A 25,149-nucleotide genomic window follows, 5' to 3' on the forward strand; every position below is an offset into this window, starting at 1 on the left:
TTTTTTTATTTTTGTTTTAAAAGTTATTCGGGTAAAACAAAAACTTTTAGAACTTACCAAAACAACCCTACTTAAGAAACTTTAAATTGTCTGTAAGCAATAACATCATATCCAATTCTAATTTTATCAAAATCTTCCGACCTAAATATATTCCGAATTGCTACCTGTTTTCCATAAGCAAACAGGTTGCTCCAATTGTTAATAGTAGCGTTTGTGGGAAGAAATAACATTGTTTCAATTTGGCCTTGAATTCGTTGATATTGAATATAAGGCATATATTAATATAAATAAACCTGAACTGAGAAGGCACGGCTATTAGAGCGAGTGATCCCTAAGCGGAGTTTTCGGGTTAAAAAAAGGGCGGAAACCGCAAATCACGTGACACCAATTATGTGTATTTAATCTCGAGATAAAAATACATCTCATTTGTGATAAATGCGGCTTGCATTGAAGCAGTGCTGTGGAATAAACTCTAAGATTCAGAATTTTTATTTTTTATGTTAATTAGTTAGACAAACTGGCAGGTGGGCGTCATGAATTTGAGACTGACAAATAACTTTTATTTCTAGTAATATTGTACATTTTTTTAACTAAATAATTTATTTCATCTTACAAATAAGAAACAAAGTTTTCCTGTAAATATCTGGTAAAGAAATACGAGCAATATTTTTAAACATTTTGAGTCATAAAATAATTCAAATCTGAATGATGTTGTTTTGTTTCGTTGTTAGAAACTTAAAATTACCTAAATCAAGATGAAAAAGGATATAAAAATTACAGCTTCCTGCGACTTTCCAGACGGTTTGGTCCTTTCTAAGTTTTCGTAAGATATTTTTTTGTTATATATGTTACTGTAAAATCTCGAACTACAGTAAATCTTAAGATTTTCCAGTAAAACCTAAGAACTTTGGGATTCGAACTTTTACCATCATTCACTTGGTAAATCTTAGGATTTACATGTTAGGTTAGGTTAGGTTGGAATGTTGAAAGTCCGAAAAAAGTCCCTTTATAATAAATACTTACATTTACCAACTCCTGTCGGTAAATCTTAGGTTTCACTGGAAAATCTTAAGATTTACCTTAGTTCGAGCTTTTACAGTAACATATATACGGATACGAATACAAAATACTCATTTAGTTTTTCGTTGAGGTAAACCTTTATTTAGATTAAGTCGCGCAAACTCATATATACTCCTCTAGGCAAAAATTACACAATAATTGACGCATTTAAATTATAAAAAACACGAATTAAGATTGAATTATGCGAAATTGTCTCGACCAGTCCGAGAACCAAGAAAAAGATTAGAGTAGATAAATTTTAATGAATGCCTTTTCATCTCAATTCAATCAGAGTCTTTTGATGGCAAAAGACAATTTTAAGTGAGATGTTTCCTTATTTACAATCGAAAGCGCCTGTTACTTTTCTGACTCTAAGTTGCGTAATTATATTATTGCTTTTAAAATCTTTATTAACGATCGTTATTGTTATTATTCATGTGACCAAACATTTTAATTTCTATTAAATGATGTTACAATAGACTAAGATTAAAATAGTTGCATTTTATTAACTTTAGCTCACAAAACAAACATCGTATTCATACGATAACTATACTACAATAATATCCGATTGATATTATGAAATTTCCAAAATAAAATTATTAAAAAAAAACTATCTATTTTATTTAATAATGTAATCTATTTTTCTTATTTCCTCAGATATAAAACCTAATTGTTAGATTAATTCGTATATGCAGCTATCATTCAATCATACACCCATTAAATTAAATTGTAGGTGGGGCGTTTGCAAGCTCCACTTGCAACGTGACCGACATATGAGTTACTGATATTCGAGTACACCATAAGTGACACTTGAGTCATGAACTTATAAACTTGAGGGTTAACTTCATAAGTCACGAACATTTGAGATAAGAACATATTTATTGGTACATCAAACGGTCCACGTGAATCTATGTATATAACCCGCTGGCATAAAATAAAAGAATTATCAAACATTTATCAAAATTCAATCACTTGTCAAAATTTCTATATTAATTTAAATTCATTATACTTTGTACGGGGATTGTGGCAAGATCTTCAACTGATTATATTATATATCAATTGAAAGAAATATAGGTACAACCCACTCATATCTCTCCATCACAAAACATCAATCAAACTCAAAAATATAGTTCATTAAAATATCTCCCAAACACTTTTGATTTGCCATTTTACAAGTCAAATTGTTAAAACTACCAATAGTACTGCTGAAAGGATATTCTTCTCATATACTTCGCTAGAAAATTTAAATAATCCTTACATCGACGACAATGATATCGACAATGTTAAGGCATCGGCTAACGCGGTTATAAAACGGATTATCTTTGTATTTTAGTGTCTTTTAAAACTTCATTTCCCTTTTAATTTATATAATGAAATGAATATTTGATACAATATTGAGATTCATCCGAGAAACAGAAAGAAACTCAGTAATTACTCTCATCAATTATAATTCTAAATGTAATAATCGTACTTTGTACTGTTGTGTTTCAGATTAAAGGCTGAGTGATAATGTAATTACAGACACAAGAAACATAAATAGTTAAACATTTTAACGATGCTCTTACATACAAATCACCTTGAAGCGTTTAAACGAAAAACATTCCCATCAATGTTTTCTCGAAATATTGATGGAATACATAAAATTGTTTAAATTGTGCGTATTTTCCTAAATGGAATTGAAACGCCTTACATATTTATCTACATTTGCAAGAATTTATCTTCCGAGCTTATGTTAATTGATTTATTTATTTGTGCCAAGCGTGTTTACTTTGTCGAATTCAAGGTTTCTTGGATTGAATACGTTTGGGTATTGTTATTACCCCCATTATCCCTGAGATAGCTTTTGTTACATCCTACCCCAACCTTGGACCAAGACGGTCAGTATTGTTTGTCTGATTTGGTTAGTATTGAAAGTCATTTATCTGGATCAGGTCAGCCAATTGAATAATTTCAGATATAGCCAATAATACGCCATTAATATATGAAGGTGCAGATATATGGTTCAGTATATATATTTAAATATATATACCTCAGCAATCAGTACATTGTTAATCACTTAACTATTGTTTTTCGAGCGTAAGTTTATGTTTTTAAAAAATGATCAATTCGACTCGAAAACTAAGAGTAAGATATTTAGTTAATTAAGATATTTCAGTCTTGGCTTTTCACTAATATAAAATATAATAAAGATAATGGTATTCTATTTTCTAAATATCCAGCTTTCCATAGACAAACTATGTAGGCTAATGTAAGTCCATTATTTGAGTGAAGAACCCTTGAGAAACCTAGACCAAACAGAAAATAAGGATAATTTTATGATATACTAATAATTTTCTCATATAAATCAAAGCGATGTCATTGACATCGCTCAGCTGTGCCCGGAATATGAAATGGGGCAGAATGCAAGCGAGATAAATCTTGTCTAATGTGACTTGTGATGTATTACCAGAAATATTTAATTCGTATTTCTTGTAACATGTCGTGTCGTGTATTAATATCCTCCACAGTTCACTTTTTCAATGATTTATCTGTGATAGAATATTGTTACAAATTGGTATAGTTTTATAATTTTATAAAATGAAAAATTAACCTCAAGACTCTGTTCTCACTCTCATTACGAAACAAAGGTCTCAAACTAATAATTAAGCTATTATTTCTTCATTTTTACTTAAGATACGTAGAAGTATAAATGACGACAATTTTGAAAGAGTCGATTCATTGCTGGTTAAAGATGAAAACGTACAGTGCCCCATTTTTAATAACAAACCGAGAAATGCAGTGTACATTAGGAAATAAATGTCTCCTCTAAATTTCAAGTCGCTATGGGCGTTGATAGACAGTAATTTAAAGATTGCCTTATATATAGATGACATAATGAATTCAATTACAACATATTTGTTTAGAAAATAAATCACATTTATTTATCAATCAACAAACATACGCCATGCACACATTTCCCATATAATTTAATGATGATGGACAGCGATCAAGGGCGCGTGTTTCACGATGGGCACTATTGGTGCGTGTTTTATGACGGGTACAATTGGTGCGGCGTGCACGATGGGCGCAGCGTGCACGATTGGTGCGTGGTGTACGATTGGTGCATGGTGCACAACCGCGGAGTGGGATACCGCGGCCACGGGATGAGCGATAACCGGATGTGCGATCGGCACAATTGGCGCGATCACGCCGCCGTATGCGACCGCAATGGTTGCGAGGAAGACTGTCTGTAGAAAAATATTAATTATGTAAAACACTGGTAATAATAAACTTCTACTATTAAGATACAAATTTACCCCAAAATAGCAGAATGTTTATTTAAAATTACAAATATTGACACTTTTAAAATAAATTAAGGATTTCAGTTGACATAGTTACGTCTCGGTATAATATTTTGTGAGAATCATAGTCCTTTTACGTAAAAAGTATATTGGCTATATGACAACTGTTCCTAAAAGTAATTACATAACGATGTATGTCAAACATTATGTGATTTGATTCGACCAAGTTAGATAAAGTATAATTTGAAGTATTTCATTAAATTTGATAATTAATTATTCAATTTACTCGAAATTAACGAAGTTGATTAGCATACATGCATTATTTTTTACTTATCAACTCAAAATAAACGAAGGTGATTAGCATACATACGTTTTAGTATGTAAAAACAAGTTAGTTGAAATATCTACATTGGATCTGGATTAAAATATTAGTGATTCATTTCATAACTAACTTTAAAAAAGTCGTCCTTGAAAAAAAATGTAAGCATCACATATTTATTGTTAAAATAATAATATCTATAATTATATTATATACAAAATAAAATAATGATCAAGTAAAATTAAAAATCAATAATAATAGTCGTAATAAAGTATCGACGTTCAACTTACCAGTTTAAGCATTTTGTATTGTTTATCAAAAGCAACTGTACCGCCGAAGTGAGTCGACTGTGTGTATAGATCGCTTAGGTTTTAGTCCTTTTATAGGTCCTAGACTGTATTCTCTAGGCTAAATACCTACTTGTAATAAATCCTTACACCGTTGTTAAGCAACTTGCAACCTGAGTGTGGGACTGAAAACACTTTATACAGACTGATCAAATTCAAACGATATATATATTTTATTAAATTTAATAAGTGGAGTATATTTAATTTTTGTTTACTATATTTCGTATATTTTATTTTAATTTAGTATATGTTATAGTATAGCGAATATCATCATCATTAACTGTAAGATGTACATATAAGGGAATATTTCATAGCACACTATGTCAAATTGTTATGATTTTTAAATGATTTCATATTTCATAATAATAATTCGATCAATTAAATTTCATAGTAAAACACTATTAAAATGTTATTTAGATTTATATAAAAATCTTAGTCAAAAGGCTTTCGATAGTATAGCAAAAAGTGAGTGTTGATTCAATAAGTAGTGAGTATTGAAAAAAAAATAAGCCTTATACAATCGTAGTAATTCAATTGACCCTCGTGCCTTCTTACAATGGCTCACTCAATCATACCGTATATAAAACACATTCGTTTTTGACGGTGGAATAATTGATGAATACGTGATACTAAGACGAGAGCATGTATACCGCAAGCTTTACATAACGCAATCAAGCTGTGACTATTCAGCTGTACAGCCATGCAAAGCTGGGGCGGGTCAATAGTGTATACATGAATATCGTATTTTGTGCAAAGGTTCATTCGCCCGGTTAAATCTTCTTATCGTAAATACGTTTTAGTCTGACGATGTATCACGTCAAATCCAAAAAAAATGTATAATGTCATTGATGTTGCCTTTAAGAAAAAATTCTTTATTTAAACTATAAAAAAAAAACAATATTTAGAACATGAATTTATTAAAAATAAATAGAATTTATCTAATACTTTTTAACTAATGCTTTAAAACGTATTTCATTACTTTTTTTGTCAAACAATTGTTAAAATAAGCACGCTGTATACACAGAGACGATTTGGTCCGAGATCGAATCGCATTGTTTTGAAACTTAATGGTTTTCCTATTTTTATTAGGTATGTTCTATTTAATAAGAATTTTATCGAAATGTTCTTATATTTTTAATAATTGTCAAATAACCTATATCTTTAAAAAAAAACTTAGATACATAAACATTGAGAGCAATATTTCTACGAAGATTTTTATTGTAAGCACGTTTCTCTAGAATCGAACGATTGACGTTACAAACGAAAATTTTATTAACCAGAACTCAATTCATAGAATTTATAATAAACACGCTGTATAAAGTAACTTAAAAGAATAAGTCAATTCTAAGATCAGATCGTCGTACAAATAAATTGTTACCGATAGACATTACCGTCGCCTTCTCCGAGGTTAAGTCTAATCTAAGTATCATTGTTAATGATAGAATAGCTGGAGTTACTTTCAAACCAATTTGTACCGAAATGCAGGAAAACTACCGATTCTGTTGAACATGTATTATTATTTGCTTGTTTATCCCAGTTTTTGAAAAATACTATGACTGTATTTTATTCCTTGGGCATTTGTCAGATTAATATATTTTACCACCACAATAGACATGAATTGAGAAGGTCAAGTTGGCTTAGCGGCTGGAACGGAAAAACGAGGATTCCGTTGTGAGCACCATTGAATTTTCTTGTGCTACTGTTTTAGATCAAAGAGTAAAGTTAGAGTAGCCACCAATTCGCGCAAGCCAGACAAGCGCAATGGAAGTGTCCATTGCGCGACTCTAGTGCGAGTTGACCAAACTAAACTACCTTTTCCATAAAAGAAGAGGGGGCTTCTTCAATGCTTTTTACTTATACGTGGATAGTTGGGCGCTTAAATGCTGTAACAATACCCGCGTATTGATATAAGTTATTCTACTTTGCTGGAAGCATATGCGTTAAAATCACGAAACAAATGCTAGAACACTATTAGGAATAGGGCTGCCATTTTGCAGGTATCATCTCCGTCTTATTTCATCATAAAAATAAACTAAATACGAAGATCTTAATAAAATTCCTAACAAGGTTACGTGGTATTACAAGTTAGCAGTAATTATCTCTACGAAGTCTCAGAGCCTTCACCTTGCATAGTTCATCTTATTAAGATCAAGTAAGGAAGTCAGGAATTGACTGTTCCACATAGATGGTCATTGTGACCTTATTGCCTTAGTATATTTTTACAACCAATGTCGTTGATTATCTTTTTGTTTATATATTTTTGGAAGGTAGACGGAAAAATGAGTTAGGTGGAAAATGCTCATCTTTGACCATAGACAAAGACACTGAGAAATATAAGCCCCTAGTAACACTACTAATGTGCAGCCATCCGTTGGATATAAGATGTTTCATCATAAGAGCCTGTAATCAAACTAACCTACTGGCTCACTGATAGCTTTTGTTATACGAAGTAATAACTTCAATAAATCCACCAAAATGCGAAAAATTCTACACATAAAAACCCAATTTTTTTTTTTCAATTCTTACAATCTGACATCTGGAAAACTCGAACCTTATAGTATGCAGCCGGAGAAGCCATCAAAGCAATTACATTTTTTTTATGTAACATTGTCGCTGTAAGAATTGTTAATCTTCCCTTACATCTCCTATGCGCTACCAACCTTGAGAGCTAAATGTTAAGTTTCTTGTGCCAGTAGTTGCATTGGCTCATTCCCTGTCGTATTATTGTTTGGTGCCAATAGTTGCACTGGCTCATTCACTCATTAAACCGAATTGCTGTTTGGTAGCAGAATATGTGACATATGGATGACCTACCCAGATAGGCCCGAACGCAAAGTAAATAACTAATCTATGTAGAAAATTCTTAAAAATTTACACAAATCTTAAGCTTTAACTTAAACCAATATTTTTATACTTTGTTAAGTTATCAAAATGTATTCGTTTACGAAATTTTAATACATTTATTTGCTAATAAAAATACAAGATACGATGAGCTGGACGATACATCATCACAACAAGAAAACCTAATGAAATGTCAGTGTACATAATACTTGATCGAAGTTATGAATTTTCTTTTATTTAATATATTTTATTAGGCGTCTTATGTGTCAATTCTAGCCTTTTGCACTCCTTCCTTGTATTATCAACATATATCAACTAATATTTCTTGCTGCGAATAAAATTATATAATATTCTTAAAATAGCATTCATCGGAAAATCTAAGAAGGATCAGTGTTAAGGCTGTTAGAACATGATTAAAGTGTGGTGGAGTTATAAAATGATCTCTAACTTATGGATAATTATCCTCATTTTAATAATGATTTAAAAATATATATAAAAATAGAAACGTTTTACCATTTAAGATTAATGATAAGGTTTTAAGTGCCTTATTATTTTTTTTATTTAATAAACTGTCTTGACTAAAATATTAATGGAAAAAATATACTTTATAAAAAAAATACCATGATCGGTTCATTTCTTTTAAATGAAATTCGATGATTTAACTTTGAGTAGAGTATTAAATATGTATTTTTTTTAGATAAGATAATAATATTTTAATGATTTCTATCTTTTTGTTGTTAAATTTTTATTTGAAAATATCAATAGAACTTTTAATTCGCCACGCAAGTTTCTATATACAATAATTAATAAGATCACTCAATAGTGTTGCCGTTGAAATTTATGAACACGATAGAAATCATAACATCAATAGCTTAATTAATAAATATGTCCTCTTAAATATTTTCAGCGAATCTTGACAATTTTGCGACGGTTTAATAGCTATTTTACGCCGCGTTTAATCGTGTTAAACGCACTGGCTAAGCAACTGTGTCACTTATAGCCGCAAAAAAGTTAGAAAGGCTTAGATATTGAATGATATATTGAAGACCTTGTCTTTAATCAAACCAAGACTGAGATAATAAAAGCTATATTTTTAGGCTACGTTTCCACTAATTTTGTGTATATGCGTTGGAAAATTGGCCGTAGAGCTTTGCATATTCTACCTCTAAACAGCAAAGCTTAGTTTTGTTGTACTCCTGTTTGAAGATTGAGTGAGAGGTACGAAGGACATATTCTTTTAGTTTCTAAGATTGAAGGTGCCTTGGTGATGTAAGGAATGGTTAATATTTCTTACAGCGCCAATGTCTAAGGGCCACTTACTATCAAAATCAAAATGTCCTCTAATTGAAGTATATTTTAACAAGTACTTTTGAATCGTGATTTTACAAAACGCTAGTAAACGTAAAGCTACCACTGTTTCGGAATGTAGATTCTACCGAGAAAAACCGCCAAGAAACTCAGTACTTTCTCCCCCTGTATTTAAAATACAAAATTATGTCAGTTAAACACAATTATGTACAGATCAAGGGCCGCTTTTGCTCGTCTGTTAATAGATATCAATTTTAACTATACTTATATATACAATGTACATACACGTTTACGTAAACACAAACACATATATTAAGGTAGATGCTTTGAGGTAGGATAGTGGCCAACAAAACATGGACAGATAGACCACGCTCCAATGCAGTTTGTTGACACATGTGATAGAATTTCATTGAAATTAGACACGTGAAAATTTTCTCATGATGTATGCCTGCATCGCTGAGCATTAAATTTATTAAAGACACAAATTAAGTACAACATTCACATGTCCTAACCCTTGGGCCGTCTCGGCTCTTATATATTTAATATTCAGTTCTTGAAACCAACTAAAACAAAATATCGAATATTATTTTATGTTATACTCGTTTATACTTGTTGTAAATTTTAGAAGCAACAGTTTACGAAACCGCTATGCAGAAGTGGTAAATCTCAAAATTTGATTTGAAAGGATTCCATTAGACAGCGTGTACTTGCCTAATTGTTTGAGGGCATCGAACTTTTGCGTTTAACGGTCTAAATGCGTTTCAGATGTTGACAGGGATCCTAGGGTATGATCACACTAAAATATTATCATGATATCTGTCTTAACGCAATCAGTACCGTTCATTTTTTTTTATTATATTCTAGAAAGACAATCAGTAACTTGAAAACTTCTAATAGATAATATTGTGATATATTAGAATTTATTAACGTTAACAATGCACAGTCAGTCATCCTATGATGGGAGTCATCTCGTCTCTGATACTTTATAATGGATAACTTGGTGTAAGCTCGAGTAAGTATAACCCAATAATTATATATTCTATCACCAAACAGCAATGGTTAGCATTGCTCTGTTCCAGTTTCGAGGGTGAGTGAGCCAAACACTATTGGCATAAGAGACATAACATCTTAGTTCCCATAGTTCGTGATATGAAAAATGATGAATATTTCTTATATATGGACAATGGTGACTATTTATTATGATGTGAATCATTTGATATATGACATAAAAAATTATGGTTGGCTTAGATAAAACCAGCCAGGAGTAAATTGAAAAATTAAATTATACAAACTTGTAATAACTACATTCGAATCTCATATAGTATATTATGATGGTAAGTTTATTTTGTTATCAAAGTCTTGGGCAAGTAACTAAATTTGTCCTATGTGAATCAAGCTTTATCGTATTCAAATGAATCCTTTCCCGAATGCAACTGTACTGTTAACAATCTCCGAATGGTGGTTAGGTACTAGTAGCTATATATTTATCGTGTTAATGTAATTATTTGTCTGTAAACATACACATATAGTATATTTGAAATATTTTATTTGATATATATTAACAGACAAGATTTAACAACTTTATAAAGCAGTATTTTCAACTAACCATAAACAATAGAGTAAAGGATTAAAAGATATCATCATTATAAACACATTGATCATCATCATCATCATTGGCATCATCATAAATAGTATAAAGACTAAACACAGCTTTGGATCAGCAGAATAAAAAGTATTTATCAAATGTTTCACCTGACGCTATGGTAAAGTTTTTATAAATACTTAGAATAAATATACAAAAAAAATACTTCAGTTTTTTGGCTTTTCATTTGCTTATTTGAAACTACTAATATTTCATATAATAGTCAACATATAACTTTATGTTAATAATTAAGAACTACATAAAATACCTACTGTATCTATATACGATTGAAACATTTCTCTCATATTGAACGGAAAACTAATTCGAAGTGTTCACGTTATTTTAATGTTGAAAAGTTTAATAACATTTTGAACTGGAATTAGTAACTTATTTGCAGCTCTGAATGTTACTCGTTCGGATGAATGGACGATACAAAGTGAATGTGTAAACAGAATGCTTCCGCATTCATTCTAACTCTGTGAACTAATTTAACTTTTGTCCTTTCACAATTATAACCGGGTAATTATTTACACAGGACTGGATTTAGGGATGGATACGCTGGGCTTAAGCCACGGGGTCTAGTTAATAATGCTATTCTGTAAAAAGAAACTCGATACTCACTGCAGAACATGGACATGAAATGTCAGAATTTTTGACTGAATTGAAACGGGAATTGTATGAAATAAATAAACGCATCAACACGGCGTATCATCGTGCGTCGATCGAGATTTAACGAATGAGATATGAAAATAATTGTTACAGAATCGCGCTGCTGATACGTATACCAATTTAATTTTAGTTTTCATCTCGTTCAAAAATAATTCAAGTGATTCCAATTTCGTTGCCTCCAGACGTATAAACCTTCAAATCGAACCCTGTATTACAAAAACTATACGATGCCGAAATTCTTGTATTCAAATCAATTACAAATAGGAAGACCACCTCTTCTGTAAATAAAAGTTGAACATACTTAAAATGGACTACTAGTTTAAATCAAAATATTTTTTTCAAATCCAACTGGTAATACCTGACTTTAGTACGTACAAACAAACAAAGACACACTTTAACATGTAACCTATTTTCGTTTCCTTTATGTAAAGATGTATATTGTGCATATGAATGAGCAATAACTAAACAGTTCATCACTATTTTCTCCTCTGCCTGTCAACTGATTTTTGTTTGTTTGGAAGGTAAAGACAAGTTTTAGCGTTGTTAATAAAAAAACTGACAATAACAGTAGAAAATTTATATACAAAAATAATTATCGTTATTTATTTTAAATATGAGATAAATACAACACAGTTTTTCTTAACACTAATTTTACTCAGTTATTAAGGCATCTGCAGCTGAATTAGAACTGTGCCTCAGCTGTCAGCGCCTCATGACACACACAGTAATTTATCAGAATTAGTGAATCAAAAACAGCTATATAATTTTCAAATACGGGTCGAATTTTGACCGTTATAAGCATAGAAAATAAAACTTTCACATTAATTATAATATATAAGAAAAAAAAAAAACAAATTTAATTAACATTTTTATTAACCATGTACATGATAGTGAGATTTTAATTTATAATGTACCACGGGACTGTGGACGATCGGCACCGTGTGTACTTGGTGGTACGCGTGTACCGGGACACTGTGCACCACTGGTACTGGATGTACATAGGGATGGTGGATTACAGGACTGTGCACAAGTGGCGCCGAGTGCACCGAGAAGTGGAGTCCAGGTGACGGTGCTGCCAGTGCTAAGGAAATTGTGACGATTATCTGTAAATCAAATAAATAAATATATTTTACTAACTAACTACTTGTTTAAATAGATATGATTGTGTGTTTGATTGCATGTTACTAAATTACTCAATGTGTATATATTTATCTAAATAATAATTAAAAAAAAACACAAAGCTATCTGTTACGAGATAGGGTACTTTTGTAATTACTAATATATTATATGTATTACCACAGCTTGTAACAGCTGTATATACGAGTATAATGCTTGTATTACACAAGTATACTAATACTCAAAAAAAAAAATCAAAGTCAAAATATACTTTATTCGAGTAGGCTTTTACAAGCACTTTTAAATCATTCATTCATTTAACAAACTATATTACGTAAAGCTGCCACCGGTTCAGAATGTAGATTCTATCGAGAAAAACCGGCAAGAAACTCAGTAGTTACTCTTTTTCAACATTTAAGAATACAGTCTTGTTAGTTAAATACAATTATGTATGTATGTATGTAGTAATACTATGCCAGAAAAAAATACACGATTTCCAATAATTTACAATAAACTGTGCAAAATCGGCTCAATCGGAATCGATTCGTAAACGCATAGAATACCACTAACCGGACTGTATAAAAAAAAAATTTGAACACGTAGAGAATCATTCTGGTATTGCCTGGAATTGCTGATTTAAATGTAATATAAATTCAATTAAAACAAATTTTAATTTACTGAAGTAAAGTCTTACACTAATTATTGAAATGTCTTATTATTACGAGATTCTATTCATTGTAAATCTACCATTGGTTAATTAGCACCACGTGGGGACGTTTTATAAAGTAACGAAATGAGGACTTATTTTAAATTTACATAGAATTTTTTTATAATAAAAAAATGAAATCTGCTGTCTAAGTTTTCTACGTATTCATAGTTTTATATGCGTAGTGTTTTTTTGTCACATTTTAAATTAATTTAAGGATAAAAATGATTTGTCTCATGCTCTGAAAATATTTTATTTAAGATAAGTATTCTTGACCGAATTTTTGCTCATGGCGGTCAATCTCAAAGTCTAGACATCAGAGTTGGAGATATTATATTGTAAGTTTGTGCGTAAACACAGATTCGCTTTATATTCCCTGATTGTTATCTGATAGGTTTCTACACGACCGGGAGATCAGGCGCAGGACTGACGGCTTTAATTGCTTTCCGAGGCACAGAAAATCTTAAAACTTCTTTACTCAGGGTTGTTATTGTAAAATACAGGATAAAATAATGAAAAAATAAATTTTTGACGGAAAAACTTAAAATTCATTAGTCTTAGTCCGTATTCGAACCCAGGTTTCACCATAGTTTATTTTAGTTACTTCCGCAATATGACGTCCTATAGCATTCTACTCTGGGTATATACTACGAGTATTATGAACAAGCATAAGCTGGTTACGAATGTTACCGAGATAGGGTTAAGAATTCTTTTGTTGAGCAAAGTTTACGATTTTACAAAATGATCCCGGAAAATTAAAAATAAATATATTTAGGAACAATTGTTTGGTAAAGGATATTATTAAAACTAATTACTTCTTATATAATAACACACATCGGAAAACGCAATCGCCTTGAGGCGCTTTTCAAACAGCAGTACGAAAAGTGACATTGAAAATACATTTGTTAAAAAAAATAATCTTAAAAAAAGAAAAGTCCCGTTGAGTTTCTTTTGCCCTTTTTTCTCGCTTCTGAGGACTTTCCGTACCGGTAGATTATTTTCTTAACAATCGATAAGTAGATATTGAATAAAGATTTTTGCCTTTGACTTTTATAAGCTAGGCTTTTTTGGACCTCGCTGGAAATACATCATAACCTATCTACTAGACTTAGAGACCGACAATATATTTTACATAGAGTTAAAACAATTGTAATGTGCTCTATATTAAAAGGGAAAAATATTAATTGATTATCGTGTTTCCATATTTATTTATTATATTTAGACAGTATTATGTTAAATTATTAGTACTGTGAATATAAAGTGAAATCTTTGACTTACGATGAAAAGATGTCGCGACATCTTGAAGGGTCAGCTTCGTATAAGCATGCTAGGTGCAAACGAGTTATATATACTGCCCTTATTGTTTTAAAACGTAGAGTTGCGAAAACGAGATGCTTTTTATATTTACCATAGACCTACAAACTAAAAGAAATGGATAATGTAAAAAATTAGCTATTATTATTATTTTTTATCATGTGTCGTCGTATTATTTTATTTTATAATACTTTCTGTACATTTAAATGTATGTGTTTCTTCAATGTTTAACTAATCACGTGATGATTTCGCCGTAATAGTTTGCTCCGTGTGGAATCATTAGTGTTATTATTATTTAAAAACTGATAAATTAAAATAGAATATTATGACTCTAATAAAAATACAATTACAATAATTAAATTAAATTTATCAAAATATATTTGTTAAAAGCCCGTCCGTAGGTTTCGCACAGGTAAAGATCATATGTTAAGTAGCGAATAAGGCTGTGTTTACAACAAAGTGATTTTAAATGGAAACTTAAATTAATAAAAAGTACCCACCATGACTAATTTTAATATAAAATATATTGTTCAAAGGGATTTTTTTTTTTAAATTATTTTTATTATATAATACATCGATATATATAGTTTGTTAATAAGCTAAAAAATAAAATAAAAATACCCAACATAACAGAATCTTATCGATTAGTAGCGATATTTCTTCGAGACAGCATTTGTGATCGTAAATTGAAATCCACCATCACCCTGGTGATACATTTATTTATATAGGATAGTCATAATAAACCAATAATAATACCAAATATACAAAATACACAGGCAATAACATTGAGTTCGCTCACTATGACGTCACTTACTATTACAAATAAATACGGATATCAAAGCAATTGGCAATAATTGTTTACGTAAAAGGATAAATAGTTTAACATAATTAATTAATTATTTGCTTATTACCTTATAGTATTAGGTTTCGTAAGCGATGAATTGAATTTATTGATTGTTCTTGTAAGCTTTATCGGATTTCGAATACATGTAATATATTTGCAATTATTGATATTCGAATGTTAATGATGTAGTTACTACAGTATAGTATACCTAGTATATATATATATTAAATTATTATCATAATACGAATATTGTATGGGCTTTTTAAATATAATTAACTAAGAAACTATTTTCACTGTCAGTATTAAAATAAACATCTAAATAGGTTGGCGGATAAGAAAATTAAACGCCTGGTTATGAAATATTAACCATTTCTTACATCGTCAATACACTGCCAATCCTGGGAACTAAGATGTGATGTTCCTTACGTCTTGTGCGGTGAGTGGGTGGTACCTATTTAGGCGAGCTTGCACAAAGCCCTATCACCAATTTCAAAAATAACCGTAAAGTCTAAATGGGCCAATATGGCTCGAATAGATAAAGTCGCAGATTTCAATCAGACTGGGCAATCGTCGTCTTAATGTTACGCCTACTTGTAAACATATGATTTCGTGGTAGCTTTGAAACGAGGTATATTTATTTTAAATTTCATATTATTCGATTTTTATTTAAAAATCATTCACATTTAATAGCGTCATTGTGATCCTAGACCTGAGTCCTTTCCTAAGTGTAATATTTTAAATATACGTTTATAATTGTATCCTTAACTTTGAAAATACTGTATAAAAAAACCAGCCTAGCCTAAGTACTTTTCCATGACTCAAACTATGTCCAAAACAAATTTCGTCTAAATCAGATCAGCGTTTTTAGCGTGAAGAGGTAACAGACAGGGCTACTTTCGAATTGATAACTGTATAGATTATATTAAAACCTCCGAAATGCGCTCCGTTTTTTAGTATAAGTTTTTTATATACTGATTAAAAAATATCAGTGTGATATTACCAAACATCCTTTTATTACTTACTTTACTTTATTCGATTATAAGTGAGATTCGAGATGACTTAGCGGATGATGATATATTTCACATAAAAAAAAATATATATTCAAGCATATTATAACAATTACCACAACTTTCATCCCTGCTTATTACGTCAAATAATGTTTAACGTCAAATTGACGTATTTTATATTATATTAATCAACAGTAAGAGATTACATCAATGATCTAAGACAAGATAGAGTTATGGTGTCACACGCTAAAGTCAATGTCAGATAAGGTTAGTTAGAATGCGGTCACGATCGCGTTTAATAAATTGACATTTCATTTTATAACTGGTAATATTGATTAAACTAATGCATAGATATGTCATCGTTATAAAGTAAATTTATTTATTGCAATATTGATTTCGTGAGTGCACTTTGATATGTGTATAAATATAAATTTGTTTGATAGTAAACAATTTAGTTCTGTAAGAATTTCATAAGGAAAAAATCATTAAATTATATAGTGGAATTTGGGTTAGCGACATATTATACGGTTGTAATACCCTAGTTTGGGGGCTCGGATTTCTTACAATGTAATGCTGAGTTTCACCAATAAATATTTATCATTGTTATTCTATGTAATATTATATCTAACAGTACAACGAATAGGATTGGTCTTATTGTTGTATGTTACAAAGGATTTGTTTACATACTGTGTGTTTATACCAGTAGCGTTGTACCTTAATATAATTAAACGTTGTTCTCTAACCTAAATGATTCGTGTATCGATATACTTATGGAACGAAAATACCGGAATGCCGTGAGATGTAGCATCTGAGCTCTCTCGGTCGGCTACCTTTCCATCGGATTACGAGAATGATATTATAAAGTGTGAACTGTGCTTGCGCATACCTTAAAGGGCTATCGAGGATAACATCATCATCGACATATTATCAGCGCAATGATGTTGGATTAGTAATATGATTTAACTATAATGAATTACAAATCGTTTGAACCATTTAATAGTTTCTTAGACTAATCCTTATTCGCCATTTACTCTATACTGTTACAAGGTGTTTACACGTATCTATATATGATCAAAACTATTTATATCTGTAATAATGTCAAAGACAAGGTCCAATTCGTTTCATTTATGGTAATCGATAATGGTACATGGTTAAATTACGCCTGCCACTTTGTGGATACATTTATACGTAACAAAATATTTGCTTTAATTTTGTTTCAGGCGCTAACTACAAGCTTACGCATACAAATTTATATTCATATTATTTTATGTTCAATTGAATTGACTATAAAATGTTTATAATTGTATATATATTTTAAATTGTAAAATTAAAATAAAACTCTTGTATATATTCGTTGAATTAGTAGATATAAATAAAAAAAGTGTGATTAATTAAAAAAAAAGCTATCTAATTTTATTGATAGATAAGAGTAACTATCGATGGTAAATTAAAATTTATTGTATATACGTATAATTGGAGGTTAAAATTGAGAAGTGCTTGTGATTATTACTGAATTGGATGAAATATTATAATTGACGTCGAAGTGACGAAATATGGAATATATGAATTAATATAAGACTTAAATATATCGAATACAAGAGATCCATAATGTTGTAGCAGATATATATAATAGCGCGAAACTTTTCACTGTAATTGAATCCATTGGGATACTTAATATATAGGTCAGGAATATTTTACAAACCCAAGGGAATCTCTAATCAGGCTCGGTTAGTTTGCCCAATAACCTAAATTCGCAGGATTAGAATTCTAGGTCAGATGAAATCTAGACTATGAGAGAAACAAGTAAAGATAGGAACACACTTAAAAATATTTATTTATTCATGAATAGACTCAAAAATACTGATATATTAAGTATAATTATTAAAAATGTTTTGTTAAATATTGTTAAATGGTAACACAAAGTTTACTGGAATACTAAGAGCGTAAGTAATGAAACAATGCAGTTGATGGAAAGCAATAAACGTATAAGTGTAAAATAAATAAAAACATAGAGTTTCATTGTTAAAATATAATGTCTTTTAATTACTATAATAATATAGTGTACACGCCTCGTACTCATAAGGGGGGCAAAGAGGGTATTACGCCGTTCCCCGTCACGGCACACAAGGCGGTCTTACACCCAGAGCACACCAGTAAAGTGTTCACATCAAAAAGGCAAAGAAACTTAAAATCAACGAGTAATCATAACGATAGATCATTTATGTAACAACATAGAGTTATTAAAACATAGATAGTTCTTTATTAACTTGCAATATAATATGTCGAATACAAATAAGCAAAAATTCGACGTAAGAGTTAATTAAGTATTACAGCTAATTACCTGCCTTTGCTAACATTTAAGTATATGTTAGTGTCTATCTTATGCATGTTAATAAATCTAACATAAGAATTGATAACATCAAGTGCTTAAATATATACAAATATGAATTAAAAATGGTTACTGTATAAATCTTGACAGCGTGGAATTGTGGCAAGAATGCTATCAGCATTTCCCCGTTGAATCGCAATACCGATATTCTGGGCCAAAAACGCACCAGCCCTCCTGTCACCAGTGGAGGCAATAAGGCGAGGTGTTATACTTTTGATGAAGCGTTTTCCACCACTACTCCAAGGGCCAAATGTTTCGACAGCAAATGGGATAAAGAATATGCATGTACATTGGTTCAGTCACGAGGCATAATATATTATAGTTTATGGTTATCACTTGAAAATCACTCGTGCATGACGTCATATTTTGAAACATTAATCACATCATTAGGTCAAAGATTTAATCGCTGTTATTCATATTGAGGTGCTGATTAGACCTTATTCTTTTTATTAATCTGTGCACGTTCAATTCGCAATACATCTTAAGCGCCATTGTTACTTTTTAAGCAGTAAAGGTGTATGTAGTAGATAAGGGGGATGATAAAAGCCCACGTGCGATACGGCCAAGGGGGAGTGGTGCAATATTGGCGCTGGATGGATGATCGGTGTGTGGTGTATGATCGGTGTGTGGATCTTGAGAAGCGGCGTATGATGGAACCACAGTCCATAGTGCGCGTAGTGTACGGGAGCTGCATTCGCCGCCGTCAAAAGTGACAAAATAGCCACCTGTTAAAATACATAGAATATAAGTTAAGTTTTATACATATTATTATTATAATAGCAAAGTTAAGTGGTCTGCACTTCCTCTGTTGATCTTTGTACTTAATATTCATCTAATTTCAACATATAGTCATATTTCATTATCTTGTGATAATTTGGCGTTGTAAGAAATATTTAACATTAGCTACAACAGTATTGCGCGAACCTGTTATGTTTCTTGTGTCTGTCGTTACATAGGCTCCCTCGCCCATCAAAGCGGAACACAACAACAACAACAACAACATACAACATGTGCAGCGTGTAAATTTCCCAATTCTAGGTTGAGGCCTCCTCTCCGTTTTCAGGAGAATGTTAGGTGGATTCACATGTAGCAGAATTTCGTTGAAATTAGACACATGCAGGTTTCCTCACGATGTTTTCCTTCACCGCCGAGCACGAGACGAATTATAAACACAAATTAAGCACATGAAAATTCAGTGGTGCTTCCCTGCGTTTGAACCCGCACTCATCGGTTAAGATGTACGCGTTCTAACCGCTGGGCTATCTTGGCTCACTGGACCATCTTGGCTCTAAACACGGAACGCTCTAAACGCAGAACACAACAATACTGAGTATTACTGTTTGCCGGTAGAATATGTCCTGGTGTCTACCCACGCGTGCATACACATAGCCCTACCTACTTACAAGGAAAATATTATTCTTATATATAAATATATATAGATACATTTTCTCTTAAAAATAAATAGATAGATTTGCTTACCAAGCGATACATTTTTGATGTCGTAAAAATTATTCGACTGATAAAATCAACGGATTTTCCTCCAATTTATATTCACGCTGGAACATTCGTAAATTTTATCTGTACACCCCAAATGGTAAGGTATGGCTTTTGAATTAACGTGGACTGTGTCACGTCAAGCATTTCGTTTCGAATTTAAGGGCCTTTTCATACTAGCGACTTGACAATACGGTATTATTAATTAGTAATTGTCGAAAACAAAATAATTGATATATTTTAGTTTGAGTTGCCTTTAAATTACTTGAGTATGTTTTTTAACATATTATGAAGGAAGACTTGCTACAGAATACAGAAATAAATTATTACTAACAAATACGTAATATATCAACGAATCAGATTTAATGCTTTAAACGACAGATGAAGATCAAAATATTTTATGCTTTTTTAAAATAGATTTCATTCGATATTATGAGGTGATATGGAATTTAAGGTATTTTTATAATTTTAGAAAGTCTTAGTCCGAAACCAGTCAGCTTACTCTGTTTTAAGTGGAGATCTCAATCCATCAACGGTAGATTGTGAAAGAAAAATATTATTTATTTCGTCACGTATGCTTCATAACATAAGTTAACACATTTAAAATAAGAATATCCTTAAGAATATTGTTCAACTTTTTTTAAATAACATAACCTTATGAATTCAATAACAAACAATAAAATAAGTTTTAAATCGTGACTTCATTTATTTATTTATTTATTTATTCATAGGTACACAAACAGAATACAATCAGAACATACATTAAAATTACGGAATTACACAATTTTGAGCCAGATTACATTCCTAAGCATGTGTACACGGCATGCTCGTATCAATTATATATCAATGCAGTCTGATACTATTTTATGTAATAATCAAAAATTAATAAATTACAGCAATTAATTATCTAAATAACATTGAATATTCATTACTATTAAACTAATAACAATACATCCATTTGAATTAGTGAAAAAACATGCCGCAAGTCCTATAATATCTGTCGAACAGTGTGACATAAGCCTTTATTTTTCCGTGTATCACACCACAATCCAATAAAGGTATGATGTATACTTTTCTTAATTAAAAAGCGACGGAAAATTTTATACAAATGGTGTTTTCACCTAGATTCATTTTATGTATAAATATAATCATGATTCATGTACACAGGTGCACGAAAACGTTGATAAACTTGCACATAAATGAAAGTAGATTGTAAAGGTCCCGCAGCTGGGATAAGATACTTTTTAAGGTTCAATGATTCTACCCTCACTCTACTCCAATGCCAGTATCTGTCGTCTGTATAATATCTGTGCGTGAACAGTCTATACTCTATTCCAACCAAAAGAGGAGAAAAGCGAAATAAACAACATTTGACAGCAAATTGACGTGATATCATTGGTCGAGAGTTCAATTAATCTATGATATTCATTATGGATTTGCGAAAAAATGGCGTTTTGAACGTAAGCGAAACTGTTATCGGATTTTTGGAAGTAAAATTAAAGTGGAAATAAGTATTTGAGTGCAATAGTGTTGTATTATAAATAAAGATATATTAGTCATAAACTCTTAGTAGTGCACAATATAGCGGAGTTACAAGCAAATTGCATGAAATGCGTAAATGTAAGATTTGTTTATCTTTTTTCCTACTTCCATTGGTATAGGCTATGTACTTATTACTAAAAAAAGGTTATATAATGTATTTCAAAGTATGAAATGATTAATGATTGTCGCATAGTCCCTGGAAAGTCGTGAGCAAATACTCAAAAATATTATATATATATATATATATATATATGTATATATTATAGCTGGTTATAAATAGCGAGTTATAGCTTCATCAAGAGATTCACCCTTAAATTCACCAACATACTATGGGCACGGTTTACGTAAACATCGAATCAGCAGAAGTGTAATCAATTAATTATGTCCTTTGAGGGAAAAGTTAACATACTCATATGACGTGTTGGATTTTTACCAATATTTTAATGAAATTTTATTACTTAACTATGCTATCTCCTAGAAGAAACTCTTTAGAATCAAATTTTTTTTTAAAAATGTGTAACTGTTAAAAAATAATAATCCTTACTACTTCAAATATTTGTATTTGTGGATGTTTGTATGTATGTTTGATAGTCTTTCAAGCAAAAACTACTGAATGGATTTTAATGAAACTTTACAATAATATAGCCTATACATTAGAATAACACATAGGCTAAAGGCATTATTTATAAAGATATTGTGTGAATAATGGAAACCAACACCTAGAACGTGAGCGAAACCCCGGTCGAAATATGTATAATTTTTATCTTATTTTTTTTTTAATAAAAACAAATAATCAGTAATTAAAAAGGATTATTTATATCTTACGATTTGACGTCTGGAGTGATCAGACATTTAAATTAACAGTGAATTAAAATATTTCTAATTAACGTTTAATAAATGAAATCATTGTATAAATTTTCGTAGTTCGATTTAGTTTGTTATTTTTATAATTGTATTTTACTCCGAGCAATCGTTACGCCAAGCTGTATACGAAGAAAATTCATGTTCGACTTCTTTGAAGTGTAGTTAAGGTATACATTAATTAATTACGCTTGAATCGCAATTAGAAGTTATATTTGTAGATTTATTCAGTCTATCATTACATTTGTATAATTATATTTTCTATGAGGTATTTATTTATTTAATGATGAATATTGTTTTGTTGATTACAATTTGACAAATAATAAAATAAGCTGTTATCTTGCGGAATGAAAGAAAATATCTCGGAGGTAATCAGTTTATTCTAAGGTATCGTTATAAAAGATATATCACATTTAATGGAGAGCCACAACTGGGATAGCCTTGATGGCGGAGTGATGGACGACAGAGCTGCTGTGAGCGACCGCGGAAGGAGCGGTCTTGACAACAACAGGGGCAACAGCGTGGACGACTGGTGCAGCGTGGACCACTGGGGTAGCGTGGACGATTGGGGCAGCGTGGACAACTGGGGCATGGATCACGGGGGTAGCGTGAACAACAGCGGTCTTCACAACGGGAACAGTAGCGACCACTGGGGTGTGGACGGCGTGGACAGCGTGTACGACGGGAGATCCATGGTTGACGAGTTGGCTGCTCTTAGTGATGGTAGTCTTGGAACCGATGACCGGTACTGCGGCATGGACCACTGGAGCAGCATGGACCACGGGGGTTGCGTGGACCGCAGCGACTACTGGGGTCGCATGAGACAGCAGAAGTCCAGGAGCGGGAGCGGCAACAGCGCAGGCGAGGAAAGCAACGAAAGCTACCTGTGAAATAAATTAAGTTATATTTAATCTGAATAAAATATATTCCTTATAGCTTTGTGAACTAAATCTGTTTGAACTTGTTTTCTAACAGGGATAACTAGAAATATGACAATACATTCTTGAATTCAAAGGAACACTAAACTTGAAAGTATTCGTAATAGTTGAATTGAATCGTTTCAAACATTTATTTGATATTGAACTTTCTGTGTATGGGAAATGCGAAACAATTTTTCATTTTGCCGAAATTTGTTCGAATATACATATTATATATAATATATATCGTATATAAGTTTAAATATAAGCGATTTGTAATTTTAAGTCATATTTATCTACCTTGAACCTATTTTCTTGATTTGGGTTAAGATAATATCTGTGTTATTGCGACATTGAAGAATTAATGTTTTAAATATATTCATAAAATAATTACACGATCAACAAATTATTAGAGATTATTGCCGAACGAAGAAAGTTGAAATAAATACTAAAAAATTAGCCGAACATATTTCGATAAAAGTTCCGAATTTGCCCAAATTTTTGGCAACACTTTTAAAACACAAAATACGTATTTGAAAAGTTGAAAACAATTCTGATTAAAGCTCCAATACCCCAAGTTTTGATCCAACCCCTTTAGTCAAAATTTAACTTACGAATCTCTGCATGTTGGTGATTTGGGGTTTTGTTGTTTGGTAGATTGGTGTTTTCAAGTCAAGCTTGCCGAATTATCTAACAACCGTATCGCTGGACGCCGTATTTATACCGCCAAAATTCTACAATGCTTGCAGGCCGCGTACTTGAAATTAAATTGCCTGAGGCTATACAGTGCGAGCTTTAATGGATAAGGCATTTAGTAAGATTGCTGCTAGGGTATAAAAATTTATAATTTTTATATAATTGTGCGTACTTGTTTTTTTGGTACAACTATAATATATCAATTTTAATAAATAAAAGTTCATTTCGACGATGAAATTAACTTTTATCTCGTACAATTGGCTCGAAATCAGCAAGCCAAAAGTTGTAAGATTGGATCTCGAATCAAACAGTTGCTTTGTATATTTGAGAATACTATTATCGTTTATATAGCATATTGACATAAGAAGATTTTAAATTCGGCATCCGATTCAGTTGCGTCTGATCAATATACATACATATAATCACTATCTACTCCGCGAGGTTTCATCTTTGATAAACTATACTACTCCGACCCTTGTTATTAGTAACGTGATGTTATACAGTCATATAACCTTCCTCAAACAATACCCTCAAATTAATCAAGTAGATCCTGAAATTAGCTGCTAAAACAAACGAACTAACAAAATCTTTAATTTTATATATAAATAATTATTAGTAAAGATTTTTTACCGCATCCACGTCGACTTTCTTATTTATTCATTCGTAGCCTTAAAGTGTTACACGCCGGGAGTTATGCATATATCAATGTAAACAGAACATGATTTTCGTTCAAGTAGGCTGATGCCAAGTTCACTCTGTCAAGTTGAAATTGCGTAACTTTTGCTTGAAGCGAGTCC

At 31.2% G+C, this 25,149-nt stretch overlaps 2 protein-coding genes and 1 long non-coding RNA gene across 3 annotated transcripts in view; 1 reads left to right on the plus strand and 2 right to left on the minus strand.

Moving 5' to 3' along the window:
* The window catches only part of LOC113402344 (neuropeptide SIFamide receptor-like), a 147,002-nt gene that overhangs the window by 73,065 nt on the left and 48,788 nt on the right, over positions 1 to 25,149 (plus strand). The gene's annotated exons all lie outside the window — the stretch shown is intronic.
* Positions 12,322 to 14,697, minus strand: LOC135193549 (uncharacterized). The gene is made up of 2 exons (XR_010309295.1): positions 14,567 to 14,697; positions 12,322 to 12,569 (listed from the first exon to the last, which is right to left on the minus strand). It is a non-coding gene; the product is annotated as an uncharacterized LOC135193549 (long non-coding RNA).
* LOC113402345 (cuticle protein 38-like) lies at positions 23,102 to 24,362 on the minus strand. The gene is made up of 2 exons (XM_026642567.2): positions 24,271 to 24,362; positions 23,102 to 23,623 (listed from the first exon to the last, which is right to left on the minus strand). The coding sequence occupies exons 1-2, from the start codon at positions 24,280 to 24,282 to the stop codon at positions 23,153 to 23,155; spliced, it is 483 nt and encodes a 160-aa protein (XP_026498352.2). The 5' UTR covers positions 24,283 to 24,362; the 3' UTR covers positions 23,102 to 23,152.

The sequence above is a fragment of the Vanessa tameamea genome, chromosome 12, assembly GCF_037043105.1.
Source record: "Vanessa tameamea isolate UH-Manoa-2023 chromosome 12, ilVanTame1 primary haplotype, whole genome shotgun sequence".
NCBI lineage: Eukaryota > Metazoa > Arthropoda > Insecta > Lepidoptera > Nymphalidae > Vanessa > Vanessa tameamea.